The sequence below is a fragment of the Varroa destructor genome, unplaced genomic scaffold, assembly GCF_002443255.2.
Source record: "Varroa destructor unplaced genomic scaffold, Vdes_3.0 BEIS01000605.1, whole genome shotgun sequence".
Classification (NCBI taxonomy): Eukaryota; Metazoa; Arthropoda; class Arachnida; order Mesostigmata; family Varroidae; genus Varroa; species Varroa destructor.
Genome location: NW_019212058.1, coordinates 13,262 through 30,960, shown reverse-complemented (window position 1 = coordinate 30,960; position 17,699 = coordinate 13,262). Strand labels below are relative to the sequence as shown.

Sequence of the window (17,699 nt, the reverse complement as noted above, 5' to 3'; positions counted from 1 at the left end):
ACGCGGTTACAATGCTTTGCACCGAATCGTGGCTAGCGATGACAAGCGTGTCTGTACATCAACATGAACCAAAGATCGAAAAAAGTAGCTCGAGGAGAGAAGCTAAGGCCCGGAGTTTAATCAGATTATGCTTTGTGTTTGAGTTAAAAAATAGCGAAAGTGTGGTTCATTAGAAATCTTGCTCCATAACAACACACGCCGAATATCATAAAACCTCTGCTTCTAGACTTCGAATTGGAAATTTTGTTGCACCTTTCATATTTCCGGACCTTGCGCTAATGGACTTTCACATTTTTCACTTAGATGATTACATTTAAAGCCTTACCTTTGACACATTTTTTGAGACAAAAGTCGCTACCTTCTAGCGAGACAGCATTCAATGGAAAGATGGAAGAAAGTCATGAAGGGCGACAGAGAATACATAGTACAATAAGTTATTGTTACAGAAATAAAACAGCGATGGTGTTCACGCAAATTGTAAAGTTATGCATTTTTGAGCAGCGTTAAAGCAATATTCCCTAATTGCTTTCAGTCGGATAGAATAAACATAGGTAACAAACATAATAAACTATCTCAAGATCCGAGTGCATTCAATGGGTATTTAAATCTTGATTTAAAGACTATGGGGCTCCCCTGTCCTACGGTTTATACTTATGATCCTTGTCTAGTTTACAAATTTGGTGAAAATGGCATTGAGTTTTAGAGAAATTTCTATAAAAGCTGATCTGAAAACATGGTGGTCTTCAGCACTAACCGATTTAGCCTTTAAAACAATTGTTGGAAATAGTAAAACATTTAAATTAGAAACGCGTGTTGACCACAGTTTTCGAACTGGAAGCTTATAAAAACAAGAGTACTGCCCAGCATAGTGCAGTTGTTAATCAAGATACACAGAAGTTTTGCCCAAAGGTCATATACTGGTGTTGGAGGAACCGCATTTAGTAATCTGTGATGCTCAACGCTTCTATATGCATACAAAGACGCGAATTAGACTTGAAACCGAGGCTGCACCGTTTTCAACATTAATGACACAGATTAGCCGTGCAATTCATCATCAGTGGCAGAAGTATCTACGTGCACTCAAAAGGTCGTGCAGCATCATTTTAAATAGTAGATCGAACGGACTCTAAATGGTACCGATGTCTCGTCAAAGGTTCTTTAAACGTAAACAACGCAGCGTGATTTGAAAACGGGTCTATACAAGTGTATAGGGAATCGATTGTTAAACTTATATCAACAAAGGTATGGCGCGCGCGCATCACCTGAATGCTACTGGTCGTTTATCTAAATGGATAAGTCAGTCACGGGGAAAATGTTTTTGGTCGAGGTACGTGAATCTGATGGTCCTTGAAACCGAATGACTTATCAACTACGCACGATTTACAGACACATCTTGGCTGGTCAATATGCCAATCTTCTAGAAACTCGTGACTGAAAATCGACTGCATTTATTCTAAAAGAAACCATTTCAGATCGAAAAACATTCTTTATTCTAGAAAATCAACGTTCAGTGGGCAAATTTCTTTCCTTGAAAACCACAGCGTTATCGAATACTGGTGAAGGTATTAGAAAAGGAAACCTTAAGCATAAGTATAATTGCACGTAAATAATTCAGACGTTTCAAAAATGGAAGCTAAAATGTTGAATACCAGCGAGGAGGTGACCAGATGTTGGAGGATCCCAATTGAGAAGGCCTTTCGTGAAAACAGGCATTAGGGTCTAAGAGCTCCTTTAGCTGAAATTAGCATTTTTATATGTAATGTGTCACAGGATTATAAAAAAAAAACAGGGAAAATGCAAAAAATGGGTTCCTTGCTAATTGTCTCCAGGCAAACTGGAATTGCATGTGGTGCGTTCCACGTGCAATCTACAAAACCTTGATTAACAAAAAAATCTATCTGAAGGATACGATCACCATAAACAAGGCACGGTGCGATCTTTACTGTCAGTAGAAAACGGATCTAGCAAGATAATAGCGTCGATCTGAACAGAAACCGAATTCGATAGCAATGTGGAGTAAATGATAATAGTACCTGCAATGGCCATCATCACTGATTCCTTATATTAAGCAAAGAAATATTTAACGTTGGCTTGCACCCGTTTATGCTGTTGATCTAAGTCCGTACGATTACAAGGCTTCTCAACCCTAAAAAGACAACAGGTGGGCAAGCATATTCTACTATTTACTTACATCGAGAAATACATATATATATATATATAGAAAGACGAATGGTAGATATATAGCTGACCAGAAACTGCTTGCAGTGAGACAAGTGTGTGAAAAATAAAAAAGAGTACCTTTAACGCATATTTAAAAATCATCATTCTAGTTCAACTATCTCAAAGGTTATCAAACTTCAAAGTCTATCTTGTAACAGCCTAAACTGTTAACTAGTCACAAACCTTTTGACCGACATCGGCACGAATTTGTACACAGCTGGTGGCTTGGGCGTGACTTGATAAATCTCGCACAGTAACAAAATACTATTGTGTAAAGTATCAGACTTCGGTATCAGTTACCGTGTTTGGTGCAGAGGATACCAATCGGTGCGTCGTCTATACTTCTACACCAATATACCGGATTCGGAACACAGAGTTGACTCGAGTACGGCTGACTTTGGCTGATTACGGCTGGTTACGGCTGATTACTGATTTTTTATTTACTTTTTTAACAAAACTTTTCGCTATCTTCTTAGTCATCTCGCTTCTTTATCTATAACAACCGTCGTTGGGTGCTTCTCAGAAAAAAAATGACAACAGAACGTTCACTTGAACCGCCTTTTAAGTTAGTATGTCATTGGCTGTTTCACAATCTAAGCAATGGTACAGATAATGCATACAACTTCGACCTTGGTTGGAAGAACTTTAGAGTGGCATTAAATATCTTAACCGCACGTATCTCTTTTTCGAACTGCCAACATGTATGGCATCCTGCATGCGAAAAAAATAGCCACCCGACCATTTGTAATGAATATGTACTTCTCAGGTTCCGCTATTACAGTATTCAGATCTTGTTTTCGAGGAGATAGAAAGATGGTAGGAACTTTGCCCGAGCGCAGGTCGTACTGACTCTCTAATTTCTTTACCGACTGTTAACACTGTTCGTATCGACCGGCTGATTACAACTGTCTGATCTTCTTCTCGCATGCGAGTTGTCACATAAACCCGAGCCTCCCTAAGGAAAACCGCCTTTCGTTTCAGCTTTACGACGCGATGGATAGGAAATGTGACGTAGCGTAACAAGCTCTAAGAGCCAGTTCTTTGTTAAGATAGCATACGCACGTGAACACTTGGTGCTAGGACTGACTGTTGGATCCGTCTCTTCGGTTAGTTTGCACGACAAATGAAAAGAGATTTCCAAATAATATGTACGGCCCGTGCAGTTGGTCGTCACACGGTACACAATTACTACCATGGCATCTGCGTAGGGAATTGCCGTTGTCGCTTCCGTTGATTAGAAGATAGCTTCCGTTTAGCACCTGCCGGGGAGCTGCAAGTCTGTAGTGAATGTCCTGAGTTTAAAGGCTGCTGTTGTTACTAAGAGCATTTTGGTCCACTAATATTGGAAGAAAATAACCTAAATAGTGTCGTTTCTGTATTTTATACTTGTAAACGTCTGGCAAGCATGAGTTGATATAGGCTACCGCTGATATTCCTAAAAATGCAACTTTTTAATTGAAAACCAAAAGTTTGCATTCTAGCAGCCTTATCCGAATGATTTACATTTTCGAGAAGGGAAATATGGGTGATTTAACATATCTAAGCTTACGGGATCGTCTGCCCGTCCTGTGATAAGCTTGCTTTCGTACGATCTAGCAGTATGCTTGTTCGATTTCTTAACAGCTACCAAACAGGCCTGAGTTTCCGTTTTTTTTTTTAGATTTACGCACCCTTTTAGCACACCTCTAGATTAAAATGATTAGATATAGGTCGAGGATTTAGAATGTTGACGCCAAAGCTCACGAAACTGTTTGTGTCGGAAACTAGAATTTGTACTTTTTGGATGATGCAAGCAGACGACATCACTAAGCATCGACAAGTTCAACAAGTCACAAACTTCAACAAGTTTGACAACAAGGAGGCCGCAACAGTCAAGTTTGTTTTACTGGACAATCCTGCGTGTACTTTTCAATGTTTGATCCTGTAAACTATAGTTTATTTAGAAGTTTAAGCCTATAGATCACGCGAAACATCGCACATTTGTTTCATAAACCAACGGGCTGCTGCTACATGTTGTCGCATGTTGAATAATATTATAAATACTACGGATTTCCTGACTAAACGAATAAACAAATAAAACTGTTGTGTGTAGACATATGAGAAGCTCCACATCGTTTTTTACTAAAAACCGCTTTCTGGAATTAAAGCCACCTGATAAAGTGGACTAAGCGCCAAAGGTGCCATCGGACCATTTCTTTACTCGAATATTATAGCTCTCGTTATATACTGAGATCCTGTACAGGACTTAATGCTGTCGAAACCGAATTGTTTCAACATAAGTAATGTCTTTTAACATAGAGGGTGCTGCTTGTTAATCCGTATTTGAAACACTGAAATTATCAGTTTTGGCCACCCCGCGCATGCGATTTGATGCTGTTGCAGTGTTTTCTGCGGGATTTTTCGCAAAATAAAATCTTCGACTGTGAGTTAAATTAAATATTTGCATTACATCCAATTGATGTAAACCGGTTATCAAAAATTGTGTATTTTGCTTTGAATTTTTAATAAAATTTTGAAACAGCCTAATATTTATAAGAAAACGGCCAGGTACTGCTACTAATAGGATCGTGATTTTATGCATAGTCGTCAAATGGTGCTGTTTATCACAGTTCGTACTTCAAGGTTGCATGATCGTATAATATTATCTTTATTAACTGCTGACCATAGGACTTCACCTTCGAAGTCTTAACGGTCATCGAGGCTAGAATTACCAAAATTTATAAATTAAGTGAATTCAACATTAGTTTGCTTTACTCTCGCTTTCATTATAGGAATTTGTGGACCTTCTTATGTTCTATGGCTTTCTGAATTACTTTCGGGGACACATATATCACTGCTATGCTGGCTCGATCTACAATCACTAAGATAGAAAGATCTTGAAATCAGTGCCATTGTGTAGATCCACCAGAGAACAGTCAAATATATATGTCGAAGCTAATCGCTTCACTTAGCCCCTATTGAATAAGAGCTAGTTTGGGCATTTGGAGCTGAAGACTGATTACTGAAAAACTCGCTTATAGCTTTTGGGCAGTTATTTGAGTGACGGTTGAGAATTTGTTGATCACATAAATGCAAAATATTTTTATTTTATCATATTCTATATAAATCTTCTGGAAAAAATAGATTTTTCGTACTTTTGCCACAGAATTAAATTTTTTTTTCCAAAAATGCGACAACTAGAGAAAACAAGAGAATCTTTCTACATTGCATATTCGTTTCGTTTTTAAGAATTTCGAAATTCGAAGATTATACGGAATTCTAAAGGCCGATTTAACTTGAAGATAGAAGAATAACTGTAGCGGAGACGCGGTATAACTTCACTTGGATAACGGTAGCAAAGTCACGGATTATTTGCCATAGAATGGTTAAATAATCGATAAAGGAGTGTGGCGATTTCTGCGGAATAATGGACTAACTAAAATACGATTACGGAATATCTGACTCAGTATAAAATTACTAAATAACCAAGACAAAGTGACGGATTACTAAAACTACTATAATCAATGAAATCGAATTACTAAAAAAAAAGGTAATACAATGGATTAGCGGAAACAAACTGCAACACTAGAATTTTAACGGATGAATAAACCTAACGATAATATATTAACGCAGACAACGCAATAAGGTAACAGAACATCTATCTCGAATTAAAAGTCGTGTCCAAATAATTGCTTGAAACCCATTTCAGATTAAATTGAAAGGAGTAATGGATATCGATTAATATTGTTCAGTGAGTACGTGTATTACGCGATATGTACAAGAAGGTACAAGTATTTAAACCTGGGTGTAAATAAATCACTAGAAGCTATTTCCTAGTCATTGAAAGTAGGGCGAAGTGTAGTATAATTTGTAAGCCCACACGCTGCGATAGTGTTATCGTAAATAGTAAGCTAAAAGTGTAGCTAAAATATACCTTATGCAAAAAATTCACTGGAATTGAGGTTTGGTTGTTAGCAGGCCAAATTTGCTAAGATTTCAACCTCCGAAAAAACTCAACGCCCATAAGACCTAAATAACTAAAAAAATCAAATGTTTCGCTTAATCTTACAGTTAATTCACAATTACCATAGCGATCGACTCTGTGTAGTAGAGTGAATTTAAAAATTCAATTTGTTTTATTTTGGTTCGTTAAATTTTTTTTTCCACATTGACGATCTTTATAGAATTTTTAGGAAGTCACCTTTCTAGGTTAATAATAACAATGTTTCTTGCATTTCTTCACGCGACTGAACACGCATTTTAAAGCGATACTCCCAATTGAAATATTTCTAATTTTAATTGGTACGAGCCCTAGAAAGTATGAATAAGCAATAATTTAGGAACTATCGTATAATGATGTCTTGTTTAAATTGTAATAGTCGACTTCATATTCCATTCATAACAAATTCCATTTTGGCATCCCCTATATAGCTCTTCAATAGTAATATTAGGATTGTAAATGCTTTTATATTAAAAATAAAATTATATGTCACAACAACAACACAAAATATTAAATTCCAAAATCTTTTAAAATTTAGTACGACTAGATATAGTGAAAGTATTCTACATAGAAATTTATTGTCATTTCTTGGTATCAAAATTATAAATTTGAAATAAAAAATAATTTTATGGTAATATCCTTCTCTTATACACTTGTTGAACGCGTTGCTTATCGAGATCTAGGTTGTTGCCTTTATTACTAACCGTCGACAAATAGGATTGCGTGGCCTCGTTGTACACCCCGCATGCAGGCGAAGGTTTTGGATGCATTCCAGTGCAATCGAGCCGAATTTCTTCGGTACAACCTGAAAATTTCAAAATAGCAAGTAAATACTCAGCATGTATATTTATTCAAATATAATTTCCCAATCTTACTACTACAATTAATATAACGTCTTGTTTATCAAAAGCTGCCACAAATTCTAGCAGCTGTTCTCTATTGTTACAGTCACAAGCACGTCAACGAATTTCAAAGAGGTCGTCTAAGTACCAAAAGAAAACTATAGCCGCGTTGTTACAGAGGACGAACTGATAATGTACGGAATACTTAATTTTAGAGACACAAATCAAAGCCGGTAAGATCGCAGATACTATTTGTTTTACTTTATCTGCATATTAGAAATTCGAAAAATGGCTTAGGATATCACAATTGCTTGCTCAGACTTTGCGGGTTCTGATCTTATCTTAGCACGTTTAGCATGTAACGCGCAATCAATTTTTTACGCATTTTTGTAATCGCTTGTTCAGAGTGGACTATTTACTAACCGAACGGTACCCATATAAATGCGTGTTTTCAAACAGCAAAGAACAGAAGCCGCCCATTACGATAAAAAAAGAGAAGTGATACCATTTACGGCTAATTCTCTAAAGAAAGGGCAGTAACATTATTGTTTTTTTTGCCACAAATTTACGTTCTTTGAAAACAACACATCGTGATCAATAGACTTGATCGAGCACGACGACAAAACCAAACACACCCTTATCTTCGTCGAGACTTAAAGAAAAAGCGTTTGTTATGCCCGATTAATGGCGTTCGACTAATAATATAAAGGGGGCTGTTTCCAAAATTAACACCTTAAGCAGCGCCTTTTTGAAGCTTAGTAATGTTTATACATCCATATCGCTGACGCGATATCATCTGTAGAGGCCTATTTTACAGTGTGCCTAGATTCGAGCACCCACTTTTTTTTATTCTTAGTTGAGACCTTGTGATTTTTGCGAATTATTTTGGATCTTAATTCTAATTCACCGTGTAGTTACATTTTACCAATATGGATCATTACTTCCGTTATTCGGAATGTATCCTTAATTGGTCTCCACCGTGGTATAGAGACCATTGCTCTTACAAAACAGATAATTTTCTACGATTCTATTAAGAGCTACCTCCCGAACTTTGTAAGCTAAAATACATAATGTGTTTAACAGTCGAAATTATCGGCGAAATGCATTTATTTTTTTAAATCATCTAATACTAAGTCGGACACAATGGCGACCGTTTTTCCTCTGATTTCAAAAGCTCCTACCTTCTTAGTGAATAATATGAAGAGGAAACCGAGATTTGGTGAAACTGGGGGGTCGCCGATCGTTTATCGTTACGCAAACAATGTGCAATTTATCTTTTAATTTTTGACATCGATTAATAAAGCCTAGGTAGCTTACGAGGCAAATAGGACTAATAATTCAATTGGATTTTCTAAAATTCGAATAAATAGTCAATATTGTTATTTCTCCATGGGATCTTGACTATGTTTTGTAGTTTAGTAGGTTACGGCGGGCACGTAGGTGGCTCTGACTTCCTATAGCGGTGTATCAGTAATATCAATTGCAATTTTACGATACTCCATATCGTGTGGTTTATAAGTATAGCTGCTGATTTAAATCTAAACAGTTTTGTTCTTTAGCTGAAGCTTTAGTGCACGACTAATTTTGTGTAATTTGAGCTAAAAAGCGAATAAGCAAGCTCTATTTTTATATATAAAAGCTAATGCCTCTCAACCTAATTTGAAAAAAAAAAATATGAAAATGTGCCATGATTCGTAACTCCTCACAGCAACAGTTTTCGACATAAAAATTGAGGTTTTTATCTATAACCAATTAAATAATAGATTTTTGTATTTTCCCAATTTGTCTTCCTAGGCTGGTTGGTGATCAAAAATTTCCCCTGACATTGATCGCTCGCATGTCTAAGGACATGCTAAATACAAAAAAAATGCAAGGGAATAAAATTGCGTTACTGCACTAAAGGATTGGTCACCTAACAACAAGATCATGATGAGCATCCAGAAAATTATATCTAAGAATCCTAAAGCTGTTTTCGCAATTAAGCGCCTTACTTAGTGATCGAAATCACACATAGACTCATCTATTGGATCAGCAGACACAATATTTCAGTGCAGACTTCCGTCGTTTTTCCTACCATTAAGCATAACTCTACCAATACATGCTCATAATCTGTATGCATGTGTATATATGTTTTAATCACTATAGTTTAATTTTCTGATAGCAAAAAAACTGTGCCAAATGAAACCTTTTCGTCTTTTCAGCTTATACATTTGATTACAGTTGTACAATTTTTTTTCACATCTACCTTTATGTAAGTAATTAAATGGTAAGGGCTATGAGCGACCCGTCAAAGATTTGGTAATTTTTTTCATTTACGTTTTGAGAATTCCTGCTAGCGCTTGTATTAATCTGAGTAAATCTTGATTAATTTAATTCTGATGTTAAGTTCGAAAGGAAATTGTAGTGAATGAATAAAAGCATTTTGTGGATATAATTAATAAGGGCTATGGTACTTGTTCCATATAAAATTAGTCTGGGGTAAGGAAGTGATAAGTCAACTAAAAGCGGGAGCGCTAAATGGTACGCGGAATATGAGTAGAAATTGTGAACGCAATGGTAGTAAATAAGTAATTAGTACCATAATCTTGTTATAGTAGTATAGTATCTATATATAATAGTATATTGTATCTCTAATTGCAAAATATAGTCGCTTTATTCCTAATTCAGTTGGATTAAAAAATTCCAAACTCTGCCAGTGAACTCCATATTGTCGGTGAATAATATCGAAAAAAAACTCGAGAAGTAGTGCGAATGGAGCTCGTATGATGCTAGGGTTATCTGTAATTTACGGATATAAAAGCACAAGAATGTGTTACAAGTTTTTAAGTGTGGTTAGTGTGGTCTTTTATTGGTTTCATGCAAGTAAACAAAAAAATAAAGAATGGATTTCCGATGTTATAACGGTATACAAAATTTTGATTTTCTGCTATCTGTTTTAAAAACAATTTCTTAATAACGGTTTTGTTCCTTGAATCGCGGAGCCACTTTTTGTAAAATTGGCGTATGAAAATAATGTTTCTGCGATACCGAATTGTTTAGCGTGTTCGCCTCTTAAATTGAGGAACATCTTGCGGTCTAGGTTTGCAAATTCGCTCGAAGCGATGTCTAATAACAGTGCCTGACGTAAAAAGTTGAAGCATTTAGATGTAAATGCTAAACACAGTTGTATATATCTGCCTTATGATTGGATACTCATAATGTGTGAATCGAGTGGGAGGACACAACATTTGTAAAAAAGGCAACACGATGAGCCCACATTATTCTCAGCGCTGCGCGCAGCGTTTCAAATATAACAGTTTTCCAAGTAATTACACTGATAATGAAATCGAACTAAATTATTTGATTGTGGGTCATTTTGTATCTATTTAAAAGCTGGTCTAATCATCCCTAATTTGATACGCTATCCAAACATGCATTTTAATATGAACGATATCTGAAATAATTTCAAGTATTATGGATCATGAAAGCTTGGAAAATATGATTACTGTTATAGAGTATAATTTCAGCCGTTTCAGCAATACGTACATGCAATTTCACATATCAACAGTGACCCCAGGGTGCTTGAAGTACACCGAAAAGATTCTGGTTAAATGTTGTATACAATAGAGATACAAGGGAGATCCCTGAAGGAGCCTCAAAAGAGAATTGTACACGTATGACCGATTAGATAGGTAAAGTAATAACCAAACTAACATATGAGGGCCGAACGCGAAAGTCGACATTAACCAATAAAAATTTAAATCGACTAGATCGGAGACGGCACGAATGAAATCGAAATAAACAATAGCTAACGTCAATACCGGCTAGTTCTTAGATTAGATTCTCTTACCAAAGAGCTGTGTGACGAATCTGTACACCGATGAGTGTGTTAATAACCAGAAATTTGTATATTTTATCGACGACTAATTTTCTGTATCAGAAAGCACCTTGAGCAATAGGTCTGTCACTTTCAGATTCACTGCGCGATTCCCTCTAAAAGCTTTCAGTACCAAATCGCACTGTAGGATTAAAGCAATCACAAAAGTTTAGTCAATTTAAAAAAAACTATTCGGTTTCCTGCTTTACCATTTGAAATGTTGATGGCCTTTACCGAATTCGTAAAGGAACTTCCGAAATATAGACACAAACGGCCGGTTTGTCTGTATCGGGAGCAAATATAGGGTAACTGGGTTCGAACAGTTTTTGGCAAGCTATTTGTCGTAAAGGGCCACCGCCCATCCGCCATTTTTGATATCAGATAAAATTCTTTCAAAACAACAATAATAAACTCGTAATGGTGGAATGTGCCATTTTTTAAAGTTGGGCAAAAATAAGCTGCTATCAAATTTCTTTGTGCTGCTCGAACCTATGCCCAAACTAAAAAACTTTCTTTTTTGTTCGAAATTGACGATCTACGTAACTGTCAGTATTCAAGAGGCTTCTGAAAAACTTTGAGATACTCATGAAGCGAAAATAGAAATCTTCAATAAGATTTCAATGCAAAGGGCTCAAAAATTTACCAGATGGCTCAAAACAGTATATATGAAACACTCGTTTCAAGGAAAAAAAATACTAGTCTAACCAAGTTAAGCACCAACGGTTAACCCTTTCCAATCATTCTGCAATATTCGACCGTTTTGAGTCCTTGTATTTTTAGAATTTTTGACCCGCTGTCAACCCAAAATTAAATTTTACTGGAGCTTTTGTATATATAATTTTTAACCGACACTTTAGCAAGTGTATGCCTATCAATATTGCTTGACACATCATTATTATTAAAATATTACCTGCGCATTGCAAAGGGTATATTCGGCAAATGGCTAGTGATTCGGTTAAGTCCCAAATGGAAGCTGTAATTGTATAGTAGCCAAATAGGAGCCATATCGAGCAAACGGAACCTCCATGCATAAAATTTGTGGTATATGTTGAAATATATGGTTTTATTTAGGCGTGTTCTTAGAAAAAAAGCCATAGAAATTTTCTTATTTAGGCGGCATACCCTGTATACATGCTAGATGCACCCGCAGGCTTTATCTCACCCCTGTTTTGTCGTTGATTTACCTGATTTGATTTTTAATTTTCTTCTTAAACTAACTTGATTTTGTTCCTGGAACATTACTAAGGCTTGAGATTTTTGGTATATTTTACTTTTTTCGTTAATAAGTAGTTACATATAGTATATTAAAAAAAAAAAAAAAAATTTAATTCGGCTAATATACTGATTCTGGCACGCCATGTATATTTTACTTCTACTTTAACGTTTCAATTGACATTTATTATAAATTCGCTTCAAAACCTTTCGAAAAGTAGCCGTCTTGTTACGTAGGTATATTAATTCGATGCGATATTAAAAAGGAGGAAAGCGAGGAAAATCCACGTAAAATGGCTGTGCGGTTACCAAATTAGGACGGCTCAGTTAAAGCGCCACTCACAGGCTTTGTTCCGAGCCTATTTTGCTATTAAATAGATTATTTTCTTTATGCAAAAGGCTAATAATATTTATAATAGAGGTAACATTGAATAGCAGCCAACTATTCCCTAATAACTTTTAGTACAATATAGTCTTTTTTTTAGAATTATTCATAAAACACACCTTAGGCATAGTTATTCATGCAACACAGTTTTTACACTGATAATTGATGATTTTACTACTATCTAACTACTACTACGATGATGTAGTAACTAGTACTAGATGATGATGCTCCACTACTTTTAGACCTGGTAAAAAAGCTGCCGCTGAACCAGATTACCATTACGTTTGCTCGGGATAACGTTTTCGCCTGCTAAACTTAGGAATGCGTGGCGGCCTAGATTGAAATTCGGGTGTTTCAAGCCGAAAGTCAGCTGTTTGGATTTACACCTAAGTACCGGGCCTAAAAGGAGACAGATTAAAGTTACCTTCTACGGAAGAGAGGACACATACTTGAGCAATTTTTCAGACAAAAAGGTCTTCAGTTCCGTCTACTACTCGGATCTCCCTCAAAGTGAAACAACAAAACAGAAAGATCTACCCAATCCGACCATTTTAAGTGGTTATTTTGCGTTCGACAAACAAAAACGACAGCTACATAGTTGTAGCCGTATGCATAGCTAGATGTTTTCCGAAAACAAGCACTGCGACCCCAGTTGGAAGTATAACATGCTGTGTCACATATCTAAAGAAGCTTTTAGCGTCACGAATATTCAATTTTCCAGTGCGACACACTGAGATTTAGCTATGCTATTGTGCCTTACGCTGTTTTAAAGAAACTATGGCTGTGAGGACTAGAGCAAATTTATGTTTTATGTGATGAAAAAAACACTTATTGAATACTTGAAAGCCGAGCAAGCATGTGGATAGCCTTAATCAATCCGTCCTAGCGAAACTGGCTGACATAGAAAATTCACTTTAGCATTTTCATGCCTCTGATTGCAGACTGTTTCAGCCCTAGTTTAAAAAATACAGCTAGATAAGGGTTGCATGAGAACTGATCATTAGCTTATAGATAGCTCTGTTGGCTTAGCACGCGAGAATTTCCCCACGAGGATCCAGTCACTACCCCACATAAATTAGTTACAGAAGGCCTGTCACAGAATAAATAAAACATTTTTTACAGACAGATGACTCCTTTGGACCGTACCGGAATACAAGGTTTTTACACTACGCACATACTGCAGATATATAGCCGACGTTTTGACTTTCCTACCAGAAACGAACTCGTCTGTAACAAGTGCACTTGGGAAAAATTCGCATAACAGTAACTTCGATTAAAGACGATTTTTTAAAACCAAATCGGTTGTTACAGTACCACAATGGGCGTACTATATTGTTGCCAAGTGAAGAAATATATGGTAGTCTGTGAGGTCTTATACCTGCTCGTATAGACAGTCAGCGTTAATAAAATTAAAGATTAAGTGAAAGGTGCGATAGAGAGCGACGTTAAACAGTTTGGCATCTCATTGCATCATGATTCGCGTTATTATATTATCTAATTTCACGCAATGCGTGCAACTTGAACATATCGTAATGTTTATTCCATCAGATTCGGCAATAAAATTGTAGATAATTATTTCACTTTTGAAATGAGCATCAATACTATTTGGAATATTTTTTTCCTTATTGGCGTCTTAAAGATCAGTAGTATCGAAGGGTTGCATAAATATTAACCCTTGGCAGACAGCTCTGTTGGTATAGCGCACGAGCATTTCACAGCGCAGAGCTCCTTTCATAAAATTCGGTCACGGAAAGGCTTTCGCAAGGTACATGAAACATTCCTCCGCAGCTGCTATTCAGCGTTTAGCTCCGCATAAGGAAGTGCGTTGTTTCTCAAAAATGGTGATATGGTTCTAGGGAACATATTTCTGATATCACTAAACATATTATGTCCAAAAAGCAATATAAATCTCTTATTTTTGAATACAAATTGTATAGAATGCATATTTCCAAAAAAGAAAAACTTTAAACGCGTTAATCGTTTTCAATATGCCATGGTGCATCTCATAGTTCCATACATATTTCTACATATTGGAGTAAAAAATCTAGAACAGGAACGGGTTAATTTTTTACGTATCTGACGAGTTTGTTTGCAGTGTTCTAATCACACCTAGGTGTCATCCAAACTAACGGAGCTGGTAGAATTCGTTCTGACCGTCATCGAATTTGCACAATAAGCGTCGTGTAATAAAAGTCGTGCCAAGAAAAACTATACTGCTCTGCGCAAACAACTTAAAGTAATGGTGCATACAAAAGGTTCCTTCCCTTGGCGAGAGGCCAGAATCTGGCAGCTTGCCTGGAACCGTCTTACTTGCTCTCGAACGATTTTGACTCGGCCACAGTGCTCGTCCTTAATGGTCTCGATACTTACGGCCAGAAATTTTTTTTTTGTGTTAGCGCAGGAATGTTTGTGTGGTTTTCACCATCAACATGAGACGTTTCTTCATGAGCTCGACTCCGCGCACTTAGAACAATCTTGCCGACAATTCTACCTCGAGATCCTTCACCCAAAAAAGCTCGCTCTTTCCTAAAATCTGCCGGGACCTAGCTTTTGGCATTCGTGCGGGAGATTCTCTCCGGAACTCTTATATATACAAATAGGTTTAAGCTTTTAACACTTCAACAATATACACATCAGTAATGTAAGTTTGAGCATTGTTCAGCATGTTCGAAATAAATGCAGATCCGTTTTTAAAATCGATTCTTCTATATATATATATATATATATAAGGTCGTTCGATATAAAGGAAGACATAGTAAAATCTAACCCTCTAAAAAAACCTTTATTGTGGCCTCAGTTCTTCTAGTTTCAATGGAAAGATGCACTCGATTATCAATGACCCTCCACTAGTTGGATGGTGACTTACTTGTCACGCTGCTGTACAGATCTGAGATACGAGAGTTTACAGAGTCTCGGAAGTTGACATGTTGAAATTTTGCGTAAGGTTTCTGTTGAAAGGTTTTCGGGATTTTGAAAAAAATAACAAATTTTGGAAGCAATGTCTAAGAATTATGGAGGATGACAAGTGCAACTCCTGCATCTTTGCTACCATGACTCTTGTGACGTCAGATCGAGCATTGTTATGCAAAACAATTCATGCACTAATGTTAGCTGCTTGATATGGGATCTCAATCATCTCCAATTGTTAACGATGCACTTTAACCGTAAACAAAAAGGTTTTATAAAGCTGCAATTGATAACATCTGCACTGTACCACCAAATAGACCATTCATTTGCATTAAGGTGAGGTCCCGCTGGTATATAGTATATGGTAAAAAAAATAGGTATAATTTCCCACTGATGTGACCTTTTATGCTTATTCCATTTTTTAAATCATAAATCATATTCAGGTGCAAAAATAAATCTAATTTTTTACCAATTTGTCATTTTTTAAAAATATTTTTACGGCAAGCTATGCCTGCTGCTCAGATCCTAAATGGAACCCTTATTCGTAAACCACTCGATTTTTTTTACTTTTCATGTCTTCCAACGAGTTGTTTGTTATAAACCCAAGTAACCACATCTAAATAATCTGGTCTCAAAGTTCATCTTAGGTCCAAAAAAGAGTATCGCGTATAAAATAGCGTCATTCTAAAATATGAAATAATGCTTCACCTGATATATAATGATACACGTTAAGATAAATAGTCCATATTATAGTAAATGCATTTTGAGTATTTAAAGCTTAACGTATAGTGTTAGCAAAACACATAGTGGTCACCCTTGCCTAAGCAATTAACGCATTAAAATTTGGGGGACGGACAAAATCGCGCACGACAGTCATTGATCGCGAAACAAACGGGGTGGGAAGCCTCGGCTTTGACGGCAATAAGCCAAAAAAAGAAACTGGAGAGATAGAGCGTCGCAAGGATAATAGCCTGAGAATCAAGCAGCGCAGGAGTCGGAGAATACCTTAGACGCATTGCATTAATATGGCCACAACTGCGAGGTGAGGGACACCTGTCACTATGTGGAGGGACACTATGTGGTGAGAAAATCAGGCTCGACGAGATAGGATTAAAGCTCAAGTTTCTAGAGAACATACACTGGACGGAGAAATCTGTTCCTCTTCACTTTATCATAGTGCTTTGGAAGCTAACCTAATAAGAACGCGAGCTAAAATGGAGGATGGACTCTGGAAATGAAAAAACCTTAAAAATTATTTCACATGTAAACACATGAGTCTGTACTCTCCTAAAATCAAGAAATGCATCATGCCTAGACCGATCATTTTCATTGGATGGCGCTCTGTTTCAAGAATAACATTTTACGAAATGGGAAGTTCTCGTCGGTCGTATCGTCCCTGTAACGCGTACGTTCAAGGGAGCTTCTCAAATTGACCGATTCATACTTATGGTTTGTTCATACGGAGCAAAAAGATTGTGTTCGGTGCTTTTTTGGTAGGTCGAACTGACTGTGCTCTCGAACTTTGTAGAGCTTATTTAACTGCCCCTTAAATTATTCACAAGTTGAAAGTACAGTCCGTTCTTGAATTCCGGATTACTTCGGTAACTGTGACATTTGTCGGCTAATTACAGGCGTCTGGTCAAATGCGAGATGGCCACCATCATAGACTCGTTGCAGTTTCTTAGAGGAATTTTGCTAAACGTTGCGCAGAACCACAGATCGTCTGACGATTGATGAAATAGACGCGTTACGATCTATAACTAATTATATAAATTTGAATATAAGCTTACATCGCTAAGGAGTAATAAGGGTTTCATTTGGGATTCACGCACGATTTTGCCTTGTAATTTCCAAAACGTTGCTAGTGTTTTCCATATTCTTCTGTACTCGCCACTTCCCTGGGCTTTTCTAGTGACCGTAAGCATTTTGTTAATTGCAAATTAGCTACTGCAGCCACTCTTCAACCGCTTGGACCTCGCGCGGATTTGGAAGGCACAAATCTCCTGGATCATCTAAATCAGAGCAGGATCCCGTAGTTGATAATCAGCTTTCAAACTTTGATCTACGTAAATTGCTTAATGAATTCAATACAAATTGTTTTTTTTGTTGAAAAGTTCACCCTCTAACAATTGAAGATAATTTAAAACCGGTTTCAATCAAGGCTACACGCCCAGATATAGTCATTGTTGATAACCACCTTCCAAACTTCGATCAAAGGTAAAATGCCTAACTACTTGGCTCCAAATTCTCGCCGAGAAATTCAACTTCAAGTAGAAAAGTGGGCATTTTGCACATTCT

The 17,699-nt window shown here is 36.7% G+C and overlaps 1 protein-coding gene across 4 annotated transcripts in view; it reads right to left on the bottom strand.

Annotated features, from left to right (window-relative positions):
• The window catches only part of LOC111255127 (uncharacterized), a gene marked incomplete at its 5' end in the record, with an annotated part of 37,288 nt that overhangs the window by 9,334 nt on the left and 10,255 nt on the right, over positions 1 to 17,699 (bottom strand). For all 4 annotated transcript variants that reach the window (XM_086976404.1, XM_086976405.1, XM_022816789.2 and 1 more), the window contains 1 exon segment: positions 6,904 to 7,004. In XM_086976404.1, coding sequence (XP_086832530.1) covers positions 6,904 to 7,004 — 101 coding nt within the window.